Here is an 18286-nt window from a genome sequence, read left to right as displayed (position 1 = left end):
TGAAAAACTGAATTATTCATTATTGTACCAGAGTTGGTTCACCACTGAAACTTGAATATTTCTCCACACACTGCCTGCCCTTCCACTTGTTATAATTATTTTTACATATTTATTATAAAATCCAATTGAATAGTGATAACCCAACTCCAGATAGTGGCTACGTGTCACGATTCCAGACACATATTTGCAACAAAATAACTTTGTCCCCTCTCACAATGTGTCCTCTAAGCCCCGGGTCGCCCTGCACTGGTCCCTGTTGATTTGCTTATCTAAGCAGCAATTTGTTAGTGTGAGCTTAGAGCCAAGCCCTTGCAATGTCATGCTGCAAATTAGATATACCCCTTGACCATGTTTTCCACTCCATCTCAAGAGGTGGAAATTAGATTAACTGTTTCATTACCCCCCTAAGCAAGTCTGGGTTGTAGTTCCAAATTGAGCTAGATACAATGTTAAAATAGTGACAGCTTTCACACATTCAGCTCCATTAGTCAATGAAAGTGTTTGTAAAATTAGCTCCAATACTCTGTTTGAGGTGACACAATACAGGCATACGCTGAAATAAACATTACTGAGTGGCTTCTATTGAATTCGCTGGGAGAAGAAAGCTGTGGGTACCTTCTCAGATGACATAAATCCAAAACATTTAGTTGCGTTGCGCCGCACTATAAACAACATTGTCTTGCTAAATTAAATTTTTTTTCATTATGTGTGTAGTAACCTCTGATCACCCTCCCCCATGCAGTGCACACATGTACACACGAACACGGGCACACCGAACCCCGAGCTCTCTCATCGAGCTCTCCACTCACTGTTCTCTCTGTCTACCCTGCCTAAGTTTCCATGGAAACAGGAGGGGGTCTCTCCCAGGACTGAGACAGTTACTGCACAGTGCTGTGCTGAGCTGTGCACTAATGACATTTCAGAATAACTTTTCCTTCTTTTCTCAAGTCCTGCGGATCAACACTTACGTATTGGCCTGTAGAGAGGATGTACAAAGGTCTCGCCAATATGACGACTTCCCTTGTGATACGAGTAACAACATGGCGAGGATGCTTTAGATACGTGCACACAGTGGCTTCAAATTGTGAAGCTTTTTTCCAATTTATTTATTTATTTCTTACATCCAGGTTTCTATGATCTGTACAAAGCACTGCTGCTTATGGTGTGTAATGGTGTGGATACCACTCCTGAAATGTATATATTATAATCTCTATATATGTATTAACAATTGTGAATCTCAATTAAAGCTATAATCAAATAAAACAATCATCGTCCTGAACTACAACAGAAAGCCTGCAAGAATAAGTAGGTAGGCAGAGAGGTTGTTCCATAGATCAGGAGCTGCCACCTAAAAAGCTCTGTCACCTCTATTTTTGAGCGAGTGACATCCAAGAGCGGTGAGTTTGTAGACCTCAGTGCTCTGGTAGGAGTGTAGGCCCGTAAAAGTTCCGTTAGGCATGGTGGCGCCAAACCTTTGAGCCTCTTAAAAGAAAGTAATAACATTTTAAACTGGATCCTGAAATGGACTGGAAGCCAGTGTAGGCAGGCCACTACAGGTGTGATGTGATCACACTGCTTCTTTTTACTGGCATTTAGCCACGAGGTTGCGTATTTCAGAACAACTCTCTTGGTTACTGCTCTCTTCAGAGCACTCTGGGCTACTATAGAAACAGAGCAGCGCTACATGTTGGGCTCCATGGATGACACTCTCTCTTTGTAATGGGCTCATTCTGAGCCCAGAGTTGTCAGACGATTGCTCGCATAAAATGTTGCAGCATAATCTGTCACTGAGGCTGCTAGTGGTGGCCCGTGGTATTATTTTATGCAGCTCATGAGAGCACAGAGGATTCTGTACATTTCATTCATCCACAGTTCATGCCATACTGTGATATAGCAGTATGGTTCCAGCCATTATACCAGACTGAACATTTCTAACTGTGACAAATAACCGTTGTCAACTGGTAACAACACAAAGCACAGAACATAACTGAATGACACAAAATTAACAAATGAGTGAAAATGCCATAATAAAGCCCAGTTCTGTGAGCAGACACATTGCAAACACTAACTAGGTGTCTGATGTTTTCAGTGTACCATCAAACATATGCTTGCTCCCTAAATTAGAGTGAGGTATCAAAACCACATGAACCTATGTCCTAACTGAACTGAACCACAGTTTATTGTCAGAGCTAATTTAACACTGATGAAAATGATTATTAATCCTACAATCTAGTTCTCTTAATTGAACCCTTTAAATCGTACACACGAGTCCTTCAAGGTAATTTTCAAAAACAACATAGAAGAATTCACCAGTCCCCCGAGAGCGTGACTCATCAAACATATGGTATTCTTGGCTTTTCATCTGTGTGTCAGATGTTTTATTAATACACACCACCAAGCACATCACTCATAACAAAAGTGCAACACAACAGCCAGACATAATTATCCGCAGCCCAGTCCTCCGTGTGCAACGCTTCCTGCAGCTGTAACAATGGTGGATAATGATCCCTGCCCTATTTAGTTTAGGCAGCTCTTTCTACAGGAAGCAAGCCTGCAAATGGACTCTGGCTCTCAGACAGCATCTTCTGACCCTCAATGCATTAGAGACGCTAAGAGACACTCTGCTTTTAAGTGAGGGCTTCTGGGCCGCAAGTGCTGTGGGTCACTCATCAGAGACATTACACGGACATTGCTGTGTTGTAGCCACACTTCCTGCTAGGGCACACGCGGCGCTACTTCACACACAAACATGCACACGTACACCAAACAAACAGAAGCAGGCATGCACACTCTTATAGATAACATATTCCCTATCCTCACAACCCACTCACGAGCTTCTTTTTCTACAGAGAATCCAATCACAGGGAGAGATTTGGCCGTATCGCCCTAACTGGATTGTAGTAATCCCCTGTCTGACATGTTTTGGGGATGTGTGAGTGGGGTTAGGGGACATCATGCCAAGTTGAGCCTGGCTGCTGATGCAAAAAGTGTGAGAGAGATCTGAGCTGTCATTTGGACCCCTGCCTTCAGGTTTGATGATGGAGTACCACTTACAGGTTAGCCCACAGAGAAGGATAGAGAGAGTAATGTGGTCAGCGCTTTTAAGTTGGCTAGACTGCTGATTTTTGTCATCATCATTCAGTCACATTTTAGCCCTCTGTATCAGTTTGATCATCTCGTTTGTAATTTCTGTACTCATTTTTCAGGACACTGTTTACCGCTGTGTTCCCACTGCTTTCTTATCTGTCATCATATACCCCCCCATCCTCTTTCCAGGCTTCTTTATCTCCATGTTCTCATCTTTTTCTGTATCTCCTCCTCTTTAATGTTAGCATTCACAAGACACACCCCCTGATATCAAAATAATAGTGTTCAAAACATAAGTAGTCCTGCAGTGTGTATATGCCCTGCTGTTAGGGTAGTGGTCCAACATTACACAGATCCACTCTGCTTTCACATATTCTTTACAGGAGATTGAGAAGTAAATACATCACTGTCACATGATGCCCAGGAGATGTAGATATCTTTCTTCTTCTTCTGCATCAATTTAGACAGATATTCTTTCTTCGTTCTTTATGACTGTAATAAGACTTAAGTGTAGATATCATGAGGTTTAAAGCATCCAATAACTCGATGATGACTTTAACAGTATCACTTTATATTTTACTTTCAAAGAGCAAGGCTTTCTTGTAATTTTTAAAAATGGTCAGACTTTTTGAAACTCTTTCCAAATTTTTCATTGGACATTACCTGCTTTTTCACTCATTCTCAGTCCAGTTCAAGTACCAGCCTCTTTTCAGTGGAATTTCTATTTGTTACGCCACTTTTACACTGACCTATGATCTTAAACAAGATCATAGGTCAGTAAACAAAGACACCAAACTCAAAGGATGGACCGGTGTTGTGTGTGCCAAATTTTAAATTGTATCTTTAGGCATTTTGTTACTGGCAGCGTCTTACAAAAATGTATCATTTGTTCCTATTTCTTTAGTGAATTTGTAGTTGAAAAATGCCAAAGATAACACAGTGTGACAGGTATAAAATAGTATTTTGGCACCAACACCAAAAAGCTATTTGCCAAAAACCTGGCATATTTTGGCATGTGCAGGGTGTCCTTAAAAAAGTTGAGGAAATTGAACAAGTGGAGAACAAAAGAGGAAAGCTTGCAAAAAAAAAAACTATCTACAGCAGATAAATATTTATCTGAAAGCAATGTGAAACCATAAGAAATAGGAAAAATACAGATCTGACACAGAACCCGAGAAATGCACATGGACCATCATTTGATTCATCTACTGTTCACTGGAAAAATGAGAAAAGGGTGGCTCTCAAGAAGGGAAAAGAAACAGGAAGAAAAGGCTGCCAAATTACACAAGAATTGAACTGAAAATCAGCGGGCAACAGGTTTACACCAAAGTTGATGTCAGTACATATGAGATCAGAAGAGATGCCCAACAGTGAGTGTCTGCACCCATCTGTAAAAGACGGTGGAGGCTCTGTCATGGTTTGGAGCTTTTCAGTCAGTGGTGTTGGGGATCAAAACTGATTAAATGAGGAAGATAGAAAGTACCATCAGACTTTAATCCACCGCACAGTATCTGATTGGCAACAGCATCATTTTCAACATGATCAACGATCTTAAACACATTGCCAAAGCAGTAAAAGCATACCTGGATAGAAAAGCAAAGAATGGAACATAATGAGTCATGGATTTACTTCAAAGAAGAGCTTTGTATGTCCTTTAGGAAACATGGAGATGGCAAAATATAAAGGAATGAAGGGTGGCTCAAGAATTTTGCACACTACTTCACTCAGTTCCTTCAAATGCCTGTCACAGTGTGGGATCTGACAAAAAAAAAAAAAAGTGTTTGCGTGTGTGGATACTTCTCTCGCCATTCACGCTGACCACACTGATGTTCATTCTTCAGCCGGGCACCTGCTCTACTCAGAGAAAAGTTTCCTCGCTAATGAGTTTGATGTAGTGAGCTCGTTAGCTATAACCTGAAGGGAGCTGTTCTGGCTGCATGACGGGTGGCCTATGCCAAGTGTGCAAAGCTTGGAAGTCTCAACAGCTGTGGCTGGAGAGAGCAGGGGCAGTGGGTGGCGGCAGGAAAGTGCAGGAACAGATGCCTGGGGCCAAGACCCTGAGAAAAGAGCTGGAACATGTTAGTGGGACCCGGTTAATCATTGTGCACTAGGTCCTTAGCTGTCTCTCTCAAACAATTTTGCAAAAGGGCTGGCTCACCTTGGCTATGAAGATCATACATGAACAAGTGTGTTATTAGCATAGGGGGTGATTTTTAACATTTTTTTGTTATGTGAAAAGATGCTTCTGAGAAAAAAGGCTTTGATAGAAAAAATAGAAATGCAGATATTTATTATATGTATAATTAATTGTGATATGTACATTCATGCATGCTAATGGTAGCTGTAATGAAATGTGAAATGCCCCATTTAATATCTAATGTGTCTCTAAAAAGTGCCAGGCAGCCCTGCTGAAATTCAAGTATGGCTTAGGGCTTGTTTCCCCAACATAAACACTTTGACTAGAAAAGTAACTTAAAAGCTACACTTCTCTCCCACATACAGTACAAGCATTACAGCTTTGCTGTTTAGCCCATGGCAATCAACTATTAGTTCCTTCATATCTGCCATGGCATGCATCTGCCACTCAAAATGCAAATTTTGACTCTATGGCAATTTTATTTTTAAGCATCCATCCAGGCAGTGGCCTGTGTGGATCCTCAGTGCCACGGTATATAGATTACTGGACGAGGATGCGGGCAGTGGAGGCAGCCACCATTAATTAAAGTCCACAATGGTTCCTGCACTGAGAGTAACAGATCCATATACAAATTAATCACCCGGTCTGAGTCCCACAGTAAGGCCTTCCTTTTCCACAGCTTTACAGTCCAGTCATGTCCGCTGTTGTTTACCGTGCTCCAGATCGAGAATTAAACCTGAATGAGAGTGATAAATCATGTTGGAAAACACACATGCTCTCATTGCAGGTTTATGTGTTTGAGAGGCAAACAGAAGGAGAGACAGGGTGGCGGGGGGGGTCGGAGCCTCCAGTCCGTTAATCAAGATCAAAAAGATGGTTACGATGTTTTTTTGGGAAGGGTGGCTAAAATGATAGAGGGGGCAACTATTTTTCTTTTCCTCACTAGTTTCTTTATGACCACTGCTTTATAGATAAAGGAGATTTATTATGGCAAACCCAAGGAAAATGGAGAGGATACTCTTAGGAATCCCAGATTAAACTACTAATAGACTAGCTGCCCTGTGATTAATGCATCTTATCATCTCTCATCAGTCATTCTAAATGAAGAAAATCCTGACCCTGTCCAGATGGATAACACTAATTAAGTTAATTTCTTCATCAAAACATTTTCAAATGGGTCTTCTTTGCATCTTTGTGGCCCTGTAGGACACACAGTGCCTTTTGGAGGCGAAATGTTTACTTACCTCAAAGTAGCTGTAGCAAAACAATAACTTATTCTTCCTGTATCTTCATTTTTAGGTACCATCTCCATCAACACCCTCCGCACTGCCTACACAGCCCCTGGAGAAAGTGAGATCCTGGACTTGGATGACAACCTGTACCTCGGGGGTTTACCGGAGAATAGAAGGGGGTTGGTGTTCCCCACCGAGGTGTGGACTGCACTGCTCAACTATGGCTACGTAGGCTGCATTCGAGATTTATTTATTGACGGACAGAGTAAAGATGTCAGACGGCTGGCTGAGATCCAGAAAGCTGCCGGGGTCAAGCCCTCCTGCTCTAAAGAGCCTCCCAAGCAGTGCTTGAGCAACCCCTGCCAAAACAATGGGATCTGTAGAGAAGGCTGGAATCGCTACGTGTGTGACTGTTCTGGGACTGGATACCTGGGTCGCTCCTGCGAAAGAGGTAAAACTTTGTCTCATTTTTTCTACCCAGCTGTTAGACTGCTTATAATTTCTTTCTCTTAGGCGTAATCTTTGCCAGTGTAAAATGTTGATGATGCTGCACAGCGACCTCACCATGCATTATCTTCTGATGTAGGGATGGGATCATAAAAGTGTGAATATAATTTACATCAAAGAAAAGGAAAAGATTGGTTTAATTATATCTGCCATGGATGTAGTATTCTTTGTCTTTCAAGTTCACGTTGAACAGTGTCAACACACAAAAGCCTGCAGGTGGTCTTTTTGTTATCCAGGCTTATGGTTGAACATCGCCAGCTCTCTAACAGCAGGTTGGTGGTAATTTAAGGCAGGAGAGAAATTGCGGGAGGAGACCGACAGCAACAGAGAAGCAGGCAAAATGAGTCAGGATACGGAGGGTTGATGTTCGAGTATGTTGAGTGGCAGGTGACTGATGCACCACCGAGACACTGCTGGTCACGTCCACCATGCACACTTGCCTGTAAATTGGCTGTCTTCTGCAAACCATTTGCCTCATCAAACCACTCGCTCATGACCAGACCTGGTGCAGAATACTTATCCTTCTGTCCTCCAGAGAAGAGAAATAGGAGAAGTGAGTGTCACACCATGAAACTTTAGGCCTCTATGTCTGACTTACCCCTGATTCTGCAGGAATTTGTCTTTTTTTTATTTATAGCTGATCACTTAGAAATTAAAAGAACACTTTTTGTTCTGAACTTTCTGACTAGTGTTTAAAGTTGATAGGGTCGCAAATTATACTAAAAAAATGAATAGTCACATATTTGTCTGATAAAAAGCTATAATTGCTTGAACTTAGCCCTGAGAAAATCTTCCAGAACTGCCCTTAGTACTCTAAAGCAGATTCTTTTCTTCCTGTTTTAGTATTTTGCTGTATTTCTGCAGCTAGCTGAAAGCAACGGAGTACAAGAATTTTTTCTATAAAATGTATGAAGAGAATTTCAGGTGTATCTTTAAGGAATTGTGAGATTAAACATTTCTGCATGATCAGCTTTAATTTGCTGATCTTTTTGATCAATGTACTTTCCTTTTATCCACACAGTGAGACTAAGCAAATACATTTTTCCAATTTATAGTTCTTTTATTAAGGAGAACTGCAATATTAAGAAATCATAGGATATTTCCATATTGGTTGAATGAATTCATAGCTATATACATATAATCATCACAGATTCTAACCTGAAGCAGTAGACTATATATTGGCGTGTTAAGGGATTTATATTGCAGCAGCATGCATAGTCATGAAATCTCAATGGTGCAATAGTAGCAAATGCATGAAAGCATTTAACATATGCATAATCAAGGCAAATGTCAAAGAAGTGCCCAAGCATGTGACACTGTTATCACAGCGTGATGCATCTTCGCCGAAACAGGAACAGGTTCTCTCATCTGAAAAAAAAAGAAAAAAATCTGCTGCGGTTGGAACGCACCACGTCCCACACAGTTACATGTGTCAGCTCCACACGTGCTTTTGCTATTCCTCTGTGCTGAAGTCACTTGCTTCATGAAACAGTATTACCAAAAGTAAAGGGATGTTGTACAGTTGGAACTCTGTTTAGTGTGTGTTTTAAACGGATCTATTGTGAAATGTAAAGTTATCTGAAGAGTCACAGCTTGTCTTTTTTAACCATAACTTGTATGTGGACAGTGCTTATCTGTTGTTTTCTCTCTAACCTCTACTTGTTAGTCTTCTTAGGGCAGATGCACCAAATGTTACGGTGATGCAACGCTTCTAGAACCAGTATAAACGTTTCTATGGTATTTTAAGAAGTGCAGCATCGATAGAAATGACACAAAGTGTGCCAGTTTTTGTAAAAAATAAAAAGTATCAGGAGCAACATGTTTCATCCAAGCCCCACCATTCAAAGGCTACATGGCAAAGGTTCCTGACCTGGTTCCTGTAGTTTTCTTGCTTTGGCTTTGTGATAAATGCTTCCAGTCCATAATGACTTAATTATGAACACTGTTTACACATTAAAACTGACTGGGAAATGAATAAGGCATCAGAAATTAGTCAAGTAGTCATAAGAAAATTTGGAGTAGTCATTTAAAAACCTTAATTTTGAAAGAAAAGGCAACTATATGTGTTTCTTTTAGTTTTTGTTTTTTATTCTTTTAATATTGACCCAGTCTTCTAGCAATCGTCTGACTCGGGAAGGCAATTTCTGGTGTGTGTCTTGCCACTGGAGTGGTGAGGGAGTAAGTTATTATGTCCACAAACCAACCACCCCCCACCCCCTGCCTTCCCACCTACACACACACACACACACACACACACAAAACCTTGAGTATAAATGGATGACGCTGATTTATAACTCCAACTGCACTTTAGAGATGCTAATGATACTGATGGAAATCTGGCGAATGGCACAAAAACAAAATGATACAAAAGCACATGACACTGTTGTGAAATGAGGCTTGTTTAGTCACGAACGTCTTGAAGGTATGTGCCACGTGTTGCGAATGCAGTGTTTTAGTTAGTTCTGAGGCAGGAAATTAATATTTGATTTAAAAAAGGGAGCAAAAAAAGCAGAAATAAAATTTAGTGTAAAAGAAAATAATTCGATTTCCATATCTGATGAACGTGTCAGTGAGGCTTGTCTCCGCGCTACTTTGATTTTCCACATGTGCACGTCGGTTTTAGCTAATGAGTTGACAGGAATTAGGACACAGTACATGAGGGAGGTGGAGTGGGCAAGGGATACAGATCGTTTCTCTTCAGGAAGATAATTACTTATTCAGAGAGCGTTCTTGGGTCCAAAGATATAATCCAGCCTGACTTTGCTCTGAAAACAAAAACAAAAAGCTGAAACAGTTCCACATTAAGAGACTGCGTGTTGCAAAGATTTCCTCCACCGTGACCTTCTGTACTCTCTTTGAACACCAGAGCCGTGTTCTGGCGTCTCGGCTTCTCCGTCCAACTCTCATTTTCTGGCTGTCTCTGCACTTGTGTATGAGACAGGCATTAGCGAGAGTGTGAGTGGGAGCAGTGGTACAGAGGATGGGCTCTGGCGTGCTGCCAGCTGTTTTGAATGCTCCAGATTGCCTCTGCACTGGTAGGATGAAGCAGGCACCAGCAGGCCGAGGAGCTGTCAAAAGAATTACCCCAGCTCTCACTTATCCATGCATGGTGTACCACCCGGTGGCAAAATACAGCTACTGCATATGGCAGAGGAGGAGGACGACGACAAGTAAAAGGAGCAGGAGGTGGATCTTCGGAACACAGCCACGGAGCTATTCGCCCTATTTTGAGACATTTTAATTAAGCAGACAAAGCAATTTTCCCCCCTTGCATCCCAAATGTCTTCCCCTTCATTGTTCCTCCAGTTGCTAATTAGCCCAAATATTAGTCTTGCAGTGTGAGGCTAAAGCAGCCTCCCAGATGGTGTGGTAGGTGTGTTGTAGTACATGCACATATTCCCTAATGAGATTTGACATGCTGGATTCCAGCACTGACAGCACCTGCATCATTTCACAGTGGCTGCAGCTGAACGTGTGCTTCAACATACCCGCAATGGATAAGCTCGGTGCTGAAGATCAGTGTACAGATCGATACATGAGTCTGCTCATTGTACACCAGACATACCTTACAACTTGCTGATTTGCAGTATAGAGGCTTTGCACTGTGCTTTTACCAATACGACAGTGATGCTATTAGTTCAAAATATATATTTAAAAAAAACTGTATAAAATATAGCAGCCTTACAGCTTCAGGGTACTCTTAAGGGATATATCATTAAGTAGAGCCTTGAGTCTACTGCAGTATATTATTGCCAGCATGTACTAAAGGTGTCTAATACCTTGCTCCAGAGCATAGTGCACAACAATACAATGCATTAACTACTTATGTAAATTAGTGTAAATAAAGAAAAACTCTGTTCTTTGAGAACATTTATTGCTTTTCAGAGCATAAAGCCATGTGCCATCGGTCCAAAGCAAAAGCCAAGAGGTGCAGAATGCTATTGCATAATTGAGAAAAGCCCTTAAAGGAGAATATGGCTGAGCGTTAGCATTAAAGCATGTTTTAGCCGTGCCCTTTGACAGCACACTGTGTTAGTCACCATTCAGCACACTTGAATCTAGTCATAATTAGAGAGAACCGGTTGTCCCGCGCCCTTAAGCGATGGACATACATGTGTAGAAAAGTGAAAAACATGGAAGACGCGTGACTGTACGAGCGCTGGGGGTCCATTTTTTCGAGGAAAATGTTGAGGAATAGCTCTGGCTGAAAGATTTTGATAGCGCAGGATAGACCTTGAGAGATGAGCTAATTGTCCTAACATTCTCGACCGGCTGAAAGATTTTGATAGCGATTGAATGCAAAGCTGTACTACTTGTAGCTTCCATTTCATAATGCAAGAGCTGAAGTTGCATATTATCCCAATCTCAGCTGATCTATTTTCCATCTTCGCTCTCATTTCATAGCTCAGCTAATGTTGCCGTATGGTCACAGGGCAGCAGATGTGAAGCTGGCCCATGATGCTGCTTCCTCTCTGTGCATACACAGAACATTGTTTCCCTGTCTGAAGAAATCCACTCAGCTTGTAACTTGTTTCCACACTTTTAATAGCCAGTGTGTCTCTTTCGTGGATTGTCTATACTTGGGTTCAAAGACGGCTGCGGTGAAGAAGACATGAGCTGCCTTGAATTATTTATCATATCTCTGAGCCATTTCCTCCTGTTTATTATGGATGTTGAACACAAATTTTCCAAAAGCCTTTTGGCAGTTGTTTTCTGGCAATTTTTGAATTGGGTTGAGTCTGGTGCCCCGATACTGTGGGACATCACAATCCTGTGGCATGCAGCTGACAGCTCAGCCTTCCTGCAGAGTCTGCTCTCCTCGGGGGGAAAAAGCAGGAAGAACTGTGTGCCTGTCTGCCATTACCCCACCCCTTGTTAGTAGTACAGGCTTGTTTGTTACTTCTCTGAAAGTGCCCCAACGCCCCCTCAAATCGCTACTTGTTTTCTTGTGAAAATCAGAAAACAATGTTGCATTGAGCTTTACAAGACAGAAAATGAATGCTTGGTTTAGTTTGGTATGCTCCATCTCCCCTCTGACAGCCTCCTGTTGGGTTGGCACAGACAGAAGCTCCGGCTTCAGTCCTCTCAATTTATTTTGATATTAAACATGGGAGTGCCATTAAAAATGACTCGGCTTGCAGGATTGGATTTTTGACAGGTCCTCACTTTGCATTAGGTAATGATTCCCTCACATGTCATCCTCCATTTTTTCCATATCTGTATTCTGGAGCTTTCTTATTTATGACATTTTAGATAGTCCCTTATATGAATTTCAGCAAAGGTGACATCTTGGATGAAATGCAATATTTACTCCAGCTGTGATTAATTTTATCCTCCTATCCAGTGTGGGGAAAAAAGCTGAAGATTATGCAGATGAGGGAAATGTGAAATGTCTTTCCTTTATAAGGGAGCTTGCATAGATTACATTTAGCAAATGATTCATTTTTCTTCACCCTTAAGGAGACACAATGCTTTACAATTTAAAGGAATATATTAACAAGTTCTCAGCATCATCGCTGCATGTGTTTATTCTTTAATGTGTTGTTTCGTGCAAGCATAATGGATCTTGTTTCAGAGCGAGGTGCTAATTCTTTAGTAAGAATTCTATACAGGTCAGCACTCTGAGCTGCCACTCATTGTGCAGCAGTAATACATTTTTGCCATGAACCTAAACAACAGACAGTTGCTGTTAATGGACACTACAAAGCATAATTAAACACTGAGGGGGACTTTTTTTTTTTAAAGTTCAGATACTTTTCCTGCAAGTATCGGGACCAGGTGCAAGGTGGTATAACAGAGACACATTTTTCAAGTATTCGAGAAGCTTGAACAGTTGCTCCGCTTTTTCCCTGGCATTGGCTAACAGTTTCCAAATGTAGCTCTTTGCTTTAGCTGCCTGGCAGGGAGCAGACAGTTTAACAGTGGGAGCTCGTTTGTCACACGCCCCTGTCATCTGCATCATACCCCAGGAGGGCGTGGAGAAATTGGATTTGGGTGAGGAATGTGACGGAGTTATCCCAGGGGATGGATGTGACATTGGCTCTGTGTGACGAGGAAGTGGTGATGAGGTGGTTTGTGTATACTGGTACCCTATCACCCACAACAGTCTCCATCTCCCGTCCCTCAGTCTCACCTTATATCTGTCTGGCTCAACTCTGCAGCTGCAGTAATGGCTTTGTTATTGGGTTATGGTTTAGTTACACTACCGGAAATGTTGTTACAACCTCCTGCCAGCGTTAAACAATCTCCCCAGCATTTCTCCAGACGGCCCGCTTAATGCTTTGAGTAAATGCAGTCACCCTGAGCAGAAGCTCGATATTCAAGGTCCATATACTATTACAATTCTGTCATCGTTAGTGTTTTTTCCCCTCGGTCAATACCAATTTCTCCTTTCATGGTTTGCCACTATTACATTGCAAATACAAAATACTTGTGGATGCCACTTGTTATGTAGGAGAACTTGGACTTTGAGTTTCTTTTATTTGTTTGTCACGAAGGCTTCATTTCACCTTGGACCGTGTTTTTTAAGCTTAATTATTATCCAAACATGTACTTGCCACTGACTCCGTGATCGAGTCCACCAGCTGAATTGGCACGGAGAAGACAGGAGTCAGTCTTTTGGAGAGAGTTTGGCTTGCTGTCAGCTGTAGTACACAGCAAAATGCGACGCCAGACTTTGACAAATCTTTACACACTGCTTTTGGGTGACATATCTGGGCACATGCCATTTAGCAGTCACTTACTCAGCAAGTTTTTATATTGTATTTCTATTTCTAAGAGACTAATTTTAGGATTCATCAGCAGTCAAAATGACTCAGTGTTTCTGCTGTCTGTGAGGCAAGGTAGCTCTAAAAAACCAAAAAAGCTCCCGTCTAAGAAATAGACCCAGACACGCTGACCGTACTTGTCTCTGTTCTGTTGAGTTATATGCTGTATTCATTCCTCTTTTACATGACTGGATATTATTACATTTAATGCACTTGTTTCATCAAAACTGAAAGTCGCGACATTAAATAATATCCGCAATAAGGGCATCATTTTAAGCTGAGCTGACAGGCCCGGTCATTGCATTACCATAAAACTGTTACGGTCTATTTTACCAATCACATATCTTTTTTTCTCTCTGCAGAAGCGACCATCCTCAGCTACGATGGCAGCAAGTTTATGAAGGTCCAGCTACCAGTGGTGATGCACACAGAAGCTGAGGACGTGTCTTTGCGGTTCCGCTCCCAGCGAGCCTATGGCATCCTAATAGCCACCACATCTCGGGACTCTGCTGACGCTCTGCGAATTGAGTTGGAGAGCGGCCGCGTCCGGCTGACTGTCAACTTAGGTAATGCCTTGGATACACACGCTGCGGCAGATAAGTCAAATTAAGCTAGAAACCGCTTTTAAGGGAACATAGCCATATACATACTCCTACTCTCCCACACACACTCGGAGCAATTGGTCTTCTTTTTATATATATATTGAATAGAAAGAGATGGTGTAAAGACTTTCAATGGCAAGACTCTGCGGCTCTTTGCTCACTGCCAGTCGAGCACACGGCCAGCAATGCCCAGCAGGGAATGCTCACTGCGTGTACCGTCAACACACTCAGATCATCTTAAAATGTGCAGCTTACAGTGCAGACGCTGCTGTATTCTGTATTTCCAGTTATAATTCATACCAGGAAGCTAATAATTCTTCTGAGGATGGGGGCATTTATAATATTTAGTCATTGCCTAATGTGAAGCAGTCCTTATTTGGGGCCAATAAATACCCTGCACACTTCTTCTTTAATCACTTTATTTAGAAACACTTTTATCATTGTGGGAGGAATGCATGGTCGTGCATGAATATGTGGCTGTCTTAAATGAGTACAAAGAAAGACACCCTCCACCCTCCACCCCTTCCTCTCGCGTGCCTACAGCAAAAACGGAAAATTGAGGACAAATGAAAGAAACACATTTCGTTTTTTTGTGCGCGCGAGTGTGTGCACATGTGCTTATTTGCTCAGAAAAGAATCCAATGATGCCTGTGAAAAGTTTGATATCTCTCAAACAGAGCCTCGGCGCACAAATGATAGCCATCTATTTCTCCTTTCCACTGGCTAAACAGAAATGGGCTCCCTAAGCGGAGCCGTTTAGCGGTGCATGCAAAGTAGACAGCCTGTGTCTGCTGTCAACCACAAGGAAGCATGTGTCCCACCATGGAAGACAACAGCGCCACACACTGACAGCGCTGACAAGTCATATTACTGCGACTACAAAAAGATGCCCTCTGATGAAAACAACAGGCTACGGAGTTTTGTTTTCTTTTGGATTATCTTTGACACATTTCAGGGTTTTTTTTTTTAGTTTGTCTGTCAGGTTCAGTCCTCTATGCCTGCCTTCCTTGTCCCTCCTTCAAAAAGCAGAGCATTCCCTGTAAGGGTAGGCTCGTGTTGGTCTCTGGCTGTTTGCGACCACTTTTCTGCTGCGGTTGACAACACATGACAAGCAGGGCCAAATGGGAAGCAGGGGAGGGAGTTCGATCTGGGTCACCTTTCTTAGAGCTCGACACAAACTTAGCCTTAAGAAAGAAAAGAAGCGAAGCAGAATTCAGGAACAGTAGTGGGAGTAGAGTAAGATTAGCTGGGTATTTAGTACAGGAACGCCAACTTAAGTTGTCACAGTAGAATCAAGATAATTATTTCTTGTTACCGTCAAAGAAAACAGCTGTGTAGTGTAGACTAAAGAAGAGCATTTAGATATTTTACTTAATAAAAATGATCCACATCCCAATTTAAAATACTAAAATCAATACGGTGAAGAAGACTTCATTTAATATCCGCATCGAAAAATGCACTTATGCAGAATGGATGTTTTAAGTATGCTACCACATGAAATATGAATGTATGAATCGCATATACAGCACTAGAATAGAGTAATAGGGTAGAAATGAATCTGCTTTATATGATACAAGGTGGTTTTATATAACCTGACTAGATTTTTATTATCACTAAAATGTGCATGAAATAAAAAAAAACCATGTTAAATGGCTCTTAGTGGAATAGATGTTATTTTATTGTGTTATTATCATTAGTGCAACATCATTCAGCATCATAATATTGGCTAAGGTGGAGCTAATTTTACTTGCTTACTAAAAAGTGGAGTAGGGAAATGGGATACAAAAGTAAAGTATCTCAAACTGAGCTTAGGAAGCACTCGAGTACATATAATTAATGACTGTTTTTTTTCCCTGCTGTTGGAGGAATAAGAATACCATTTAATTCTGAATTTTAGCTTATTGATATTAGTTAAAGATGTAACATTGATAAGTCATGTAACAAAGTAGCAAAAAGGGACAGTGCTTTAAAGTTGTCTTGCACGGGAGACACATGGGGAGAGAGTTGGTATACCTTCCAATTGGCCCTGCATGACCCTGACCAAAATCTGAGGCTCTCATAAGAAAATAATATTAAAAAAGAGAAAGAATTTATCTTGGTGTATGTGAAACATATTTCATGGATAAACATAGCACTGCCATGTAATTAAACATCAATTCTAATGGTTAGGTGAAAAATGTGTTCCTCTGAGAGGCCACACTGCAGCACTTTCACAAGTTTGCTGCGCATTAGATCACGTTTGAGAGCATCAGATGAAGGACAGTGTCCGTGTGTGTGTCCCCAGAGGGGTGGACTGTATGCTTTAATGATGTCTGCAGCTGTAACGTTGAAAGATGAATTTATCTCTCATCTATTCTTCTCCATCTAGATTGTATCAGGATTAACTGTACCTCCAGTAAGTTACTGTTCACCTTTTCTCTTCTTCTTCTCTTAACTCTTAACTGTCCTTTCAGTCCCTAGAAGTGTTGTTTATAGACATGCTTGCTTTATATTTTGCAACTGTTAAAAAAGAAATGTAGCTATGATGTTAAAAAACATACTGAAATCTGACTCGCCCCTTGCATTGACATTGTGTGTCATCATACCAAATTCCAGCTGTTGGAAAATAAGAAATTCCTGGAGGGATGGAGGGAGGCTTGAATTAATTACGAACCCAAATATAATAGTCAGCTGTGATTCTACACACTGGGTTGTTTCTAATTAATGAACCTTTTCACTCACTGACATAAAACACGAGGCAGGTATTTTGCACGATTTCTCAGTCTTCTTCTTGCTTTCCTTTTTTTCTTTCTTCTTCTGCGTTTCACGGCGGTTGCAAATTGATGAGGCCATTCAAAGCACAGAGGAAATACAGAGTGTGATTTTATTATTCTCATTAACCTGCCTCACAGAGCAGAAAGAAGGGGATGGAGTGGGAGGGAGAGAGAGCAGATCTTGTTTGTGGGATTCGCTTTGGATGTGTGTGCGTGTTTGTGTATGTGTGCGCTTGAACAAAGAGGTTACATTGCAATATTTTGGGAGGTAAATATCCTTGACATTTATTATTCAGGAACAGTGATGAATTAATAATTACTTCTCTGGATCGTAATACACCTTTTTTTTCCCTGTTTAATGATTCTGAAGTGGCAGACGCTCTTGGTATCAGCACATAACAACAGAAATACCCAAGTTTAAGCTCCATAACAGTGTGCTGGAGACTGCCACATACTGTATAGAAGGACAAACTGTTCTCTGAAACCAAGAGTGTTAGGTCTCTTTGTGTGTGTTTGTGTGTGTGTGCGTGTGTGTTACAGTAGCTGAAGGTCATTGACTGATGAAGAAGTGGAGACTTACACAACAAAACGCCTCTGCACAGAATCACATGATGTGACCTCTAGACATGTTTCTGTGAGCCAGCCCTTCTTAACACCTTTCTAAATGCTAAATAGCATTGTTTGTGCATCTTCAATGCATCCCTTGTTTGTGTATGCAAATAAATAGCTCTAAGCTCTAATTCCCCCAATCCACTGCTTTAAAAGGTCATTCTTGGTTTAGTGCGAAGACATAATCATCAGCTGTTATGCTAATATTTGCGTTTTTGATTTATTTCTCTTTTTCCTCTCAGTCTGAAATATTCTTAACACTTTATTAATATTTATCAGTGTATTTATTTTAACATTGTAAATGCACAAATCTTTTGAGATCTATCCATCATGTAAAATTGAGCAGGGAAGGATAATCCTTTAAACTGTGGAACTGCTTAGTGCTAGAAAGTAAAGAGCCATATGGCAGGTAAAATGGTTAATGTAGTTGTTAGCTAAATAAATAATGTAAAGCATGTACAATGTTAATCTGAATTCATTTGGGGTTTTTTTATGTTCCCTATTCTTTTTAAAATAATAGTGCCGTATGTGCAGATTAAAGCAATGCTTATATTGGCATATAAGCTGTAAATGTGCTTAAGCTTCGAAGAAA

The 18286-nt window shown here is 41.1% G+C and overlaps 1 protein-coding gene across 7 annotated transcripts in view; it reads left to right on the top strand.

Annotated features, from left to right (window-relative positions):
* LOC102193674 (neurexin-1a) overlaps window positions 1-18286 on the top strand; it is a 259420-nt gene that overhangs the window by 94096 nt on the left and 147038 nt on the right. For 6 of the 7 annotated variants that reach the window (XM_013911867.1, XM_013911865.1, XM_013911862.1 and 3 more), the window contains 3 exons: window positions 6524-6907; window positions 14093-14296; window positions 16701-16727. In XM_013911867.1, the coding sequence (XP_013767321.1) occupies window positions 6524-6907; window positions 14093-14296; window positions 16701-16727 (615 nt within the window). The remainder of the gene's footprint in view (window positions 1-6523; window positions 6908-14092; window positions 14297-16700; window positions 16728-18286) is intronic. The other variant, XM_013911869.1, reaches the window with a different exon arrangement.

Source organism: Pundamilia nyererei, unplaced genomic scaffold, assembly GCF_000239375.1.
Source record: "Pundamilia nyererei isolate P.nyererei 1_Seehausen unplaced genomic scaffold, PunNye1.0 scaffold00073, whole genome shotgun sequence".
In the NCBI taxonomy this organism is placed as follows: domain Eukaryota; kingdom Metazoa; phylum Chordata; class Actinopteri; order Cichliformes; family Cichlidae; genus Pundamilia; species Pundamilia nyererei.
Note: the sequence above shows the minus strand (reverse complement) of the source record. Positions and strands in the feature narration are given on the sequence as shown.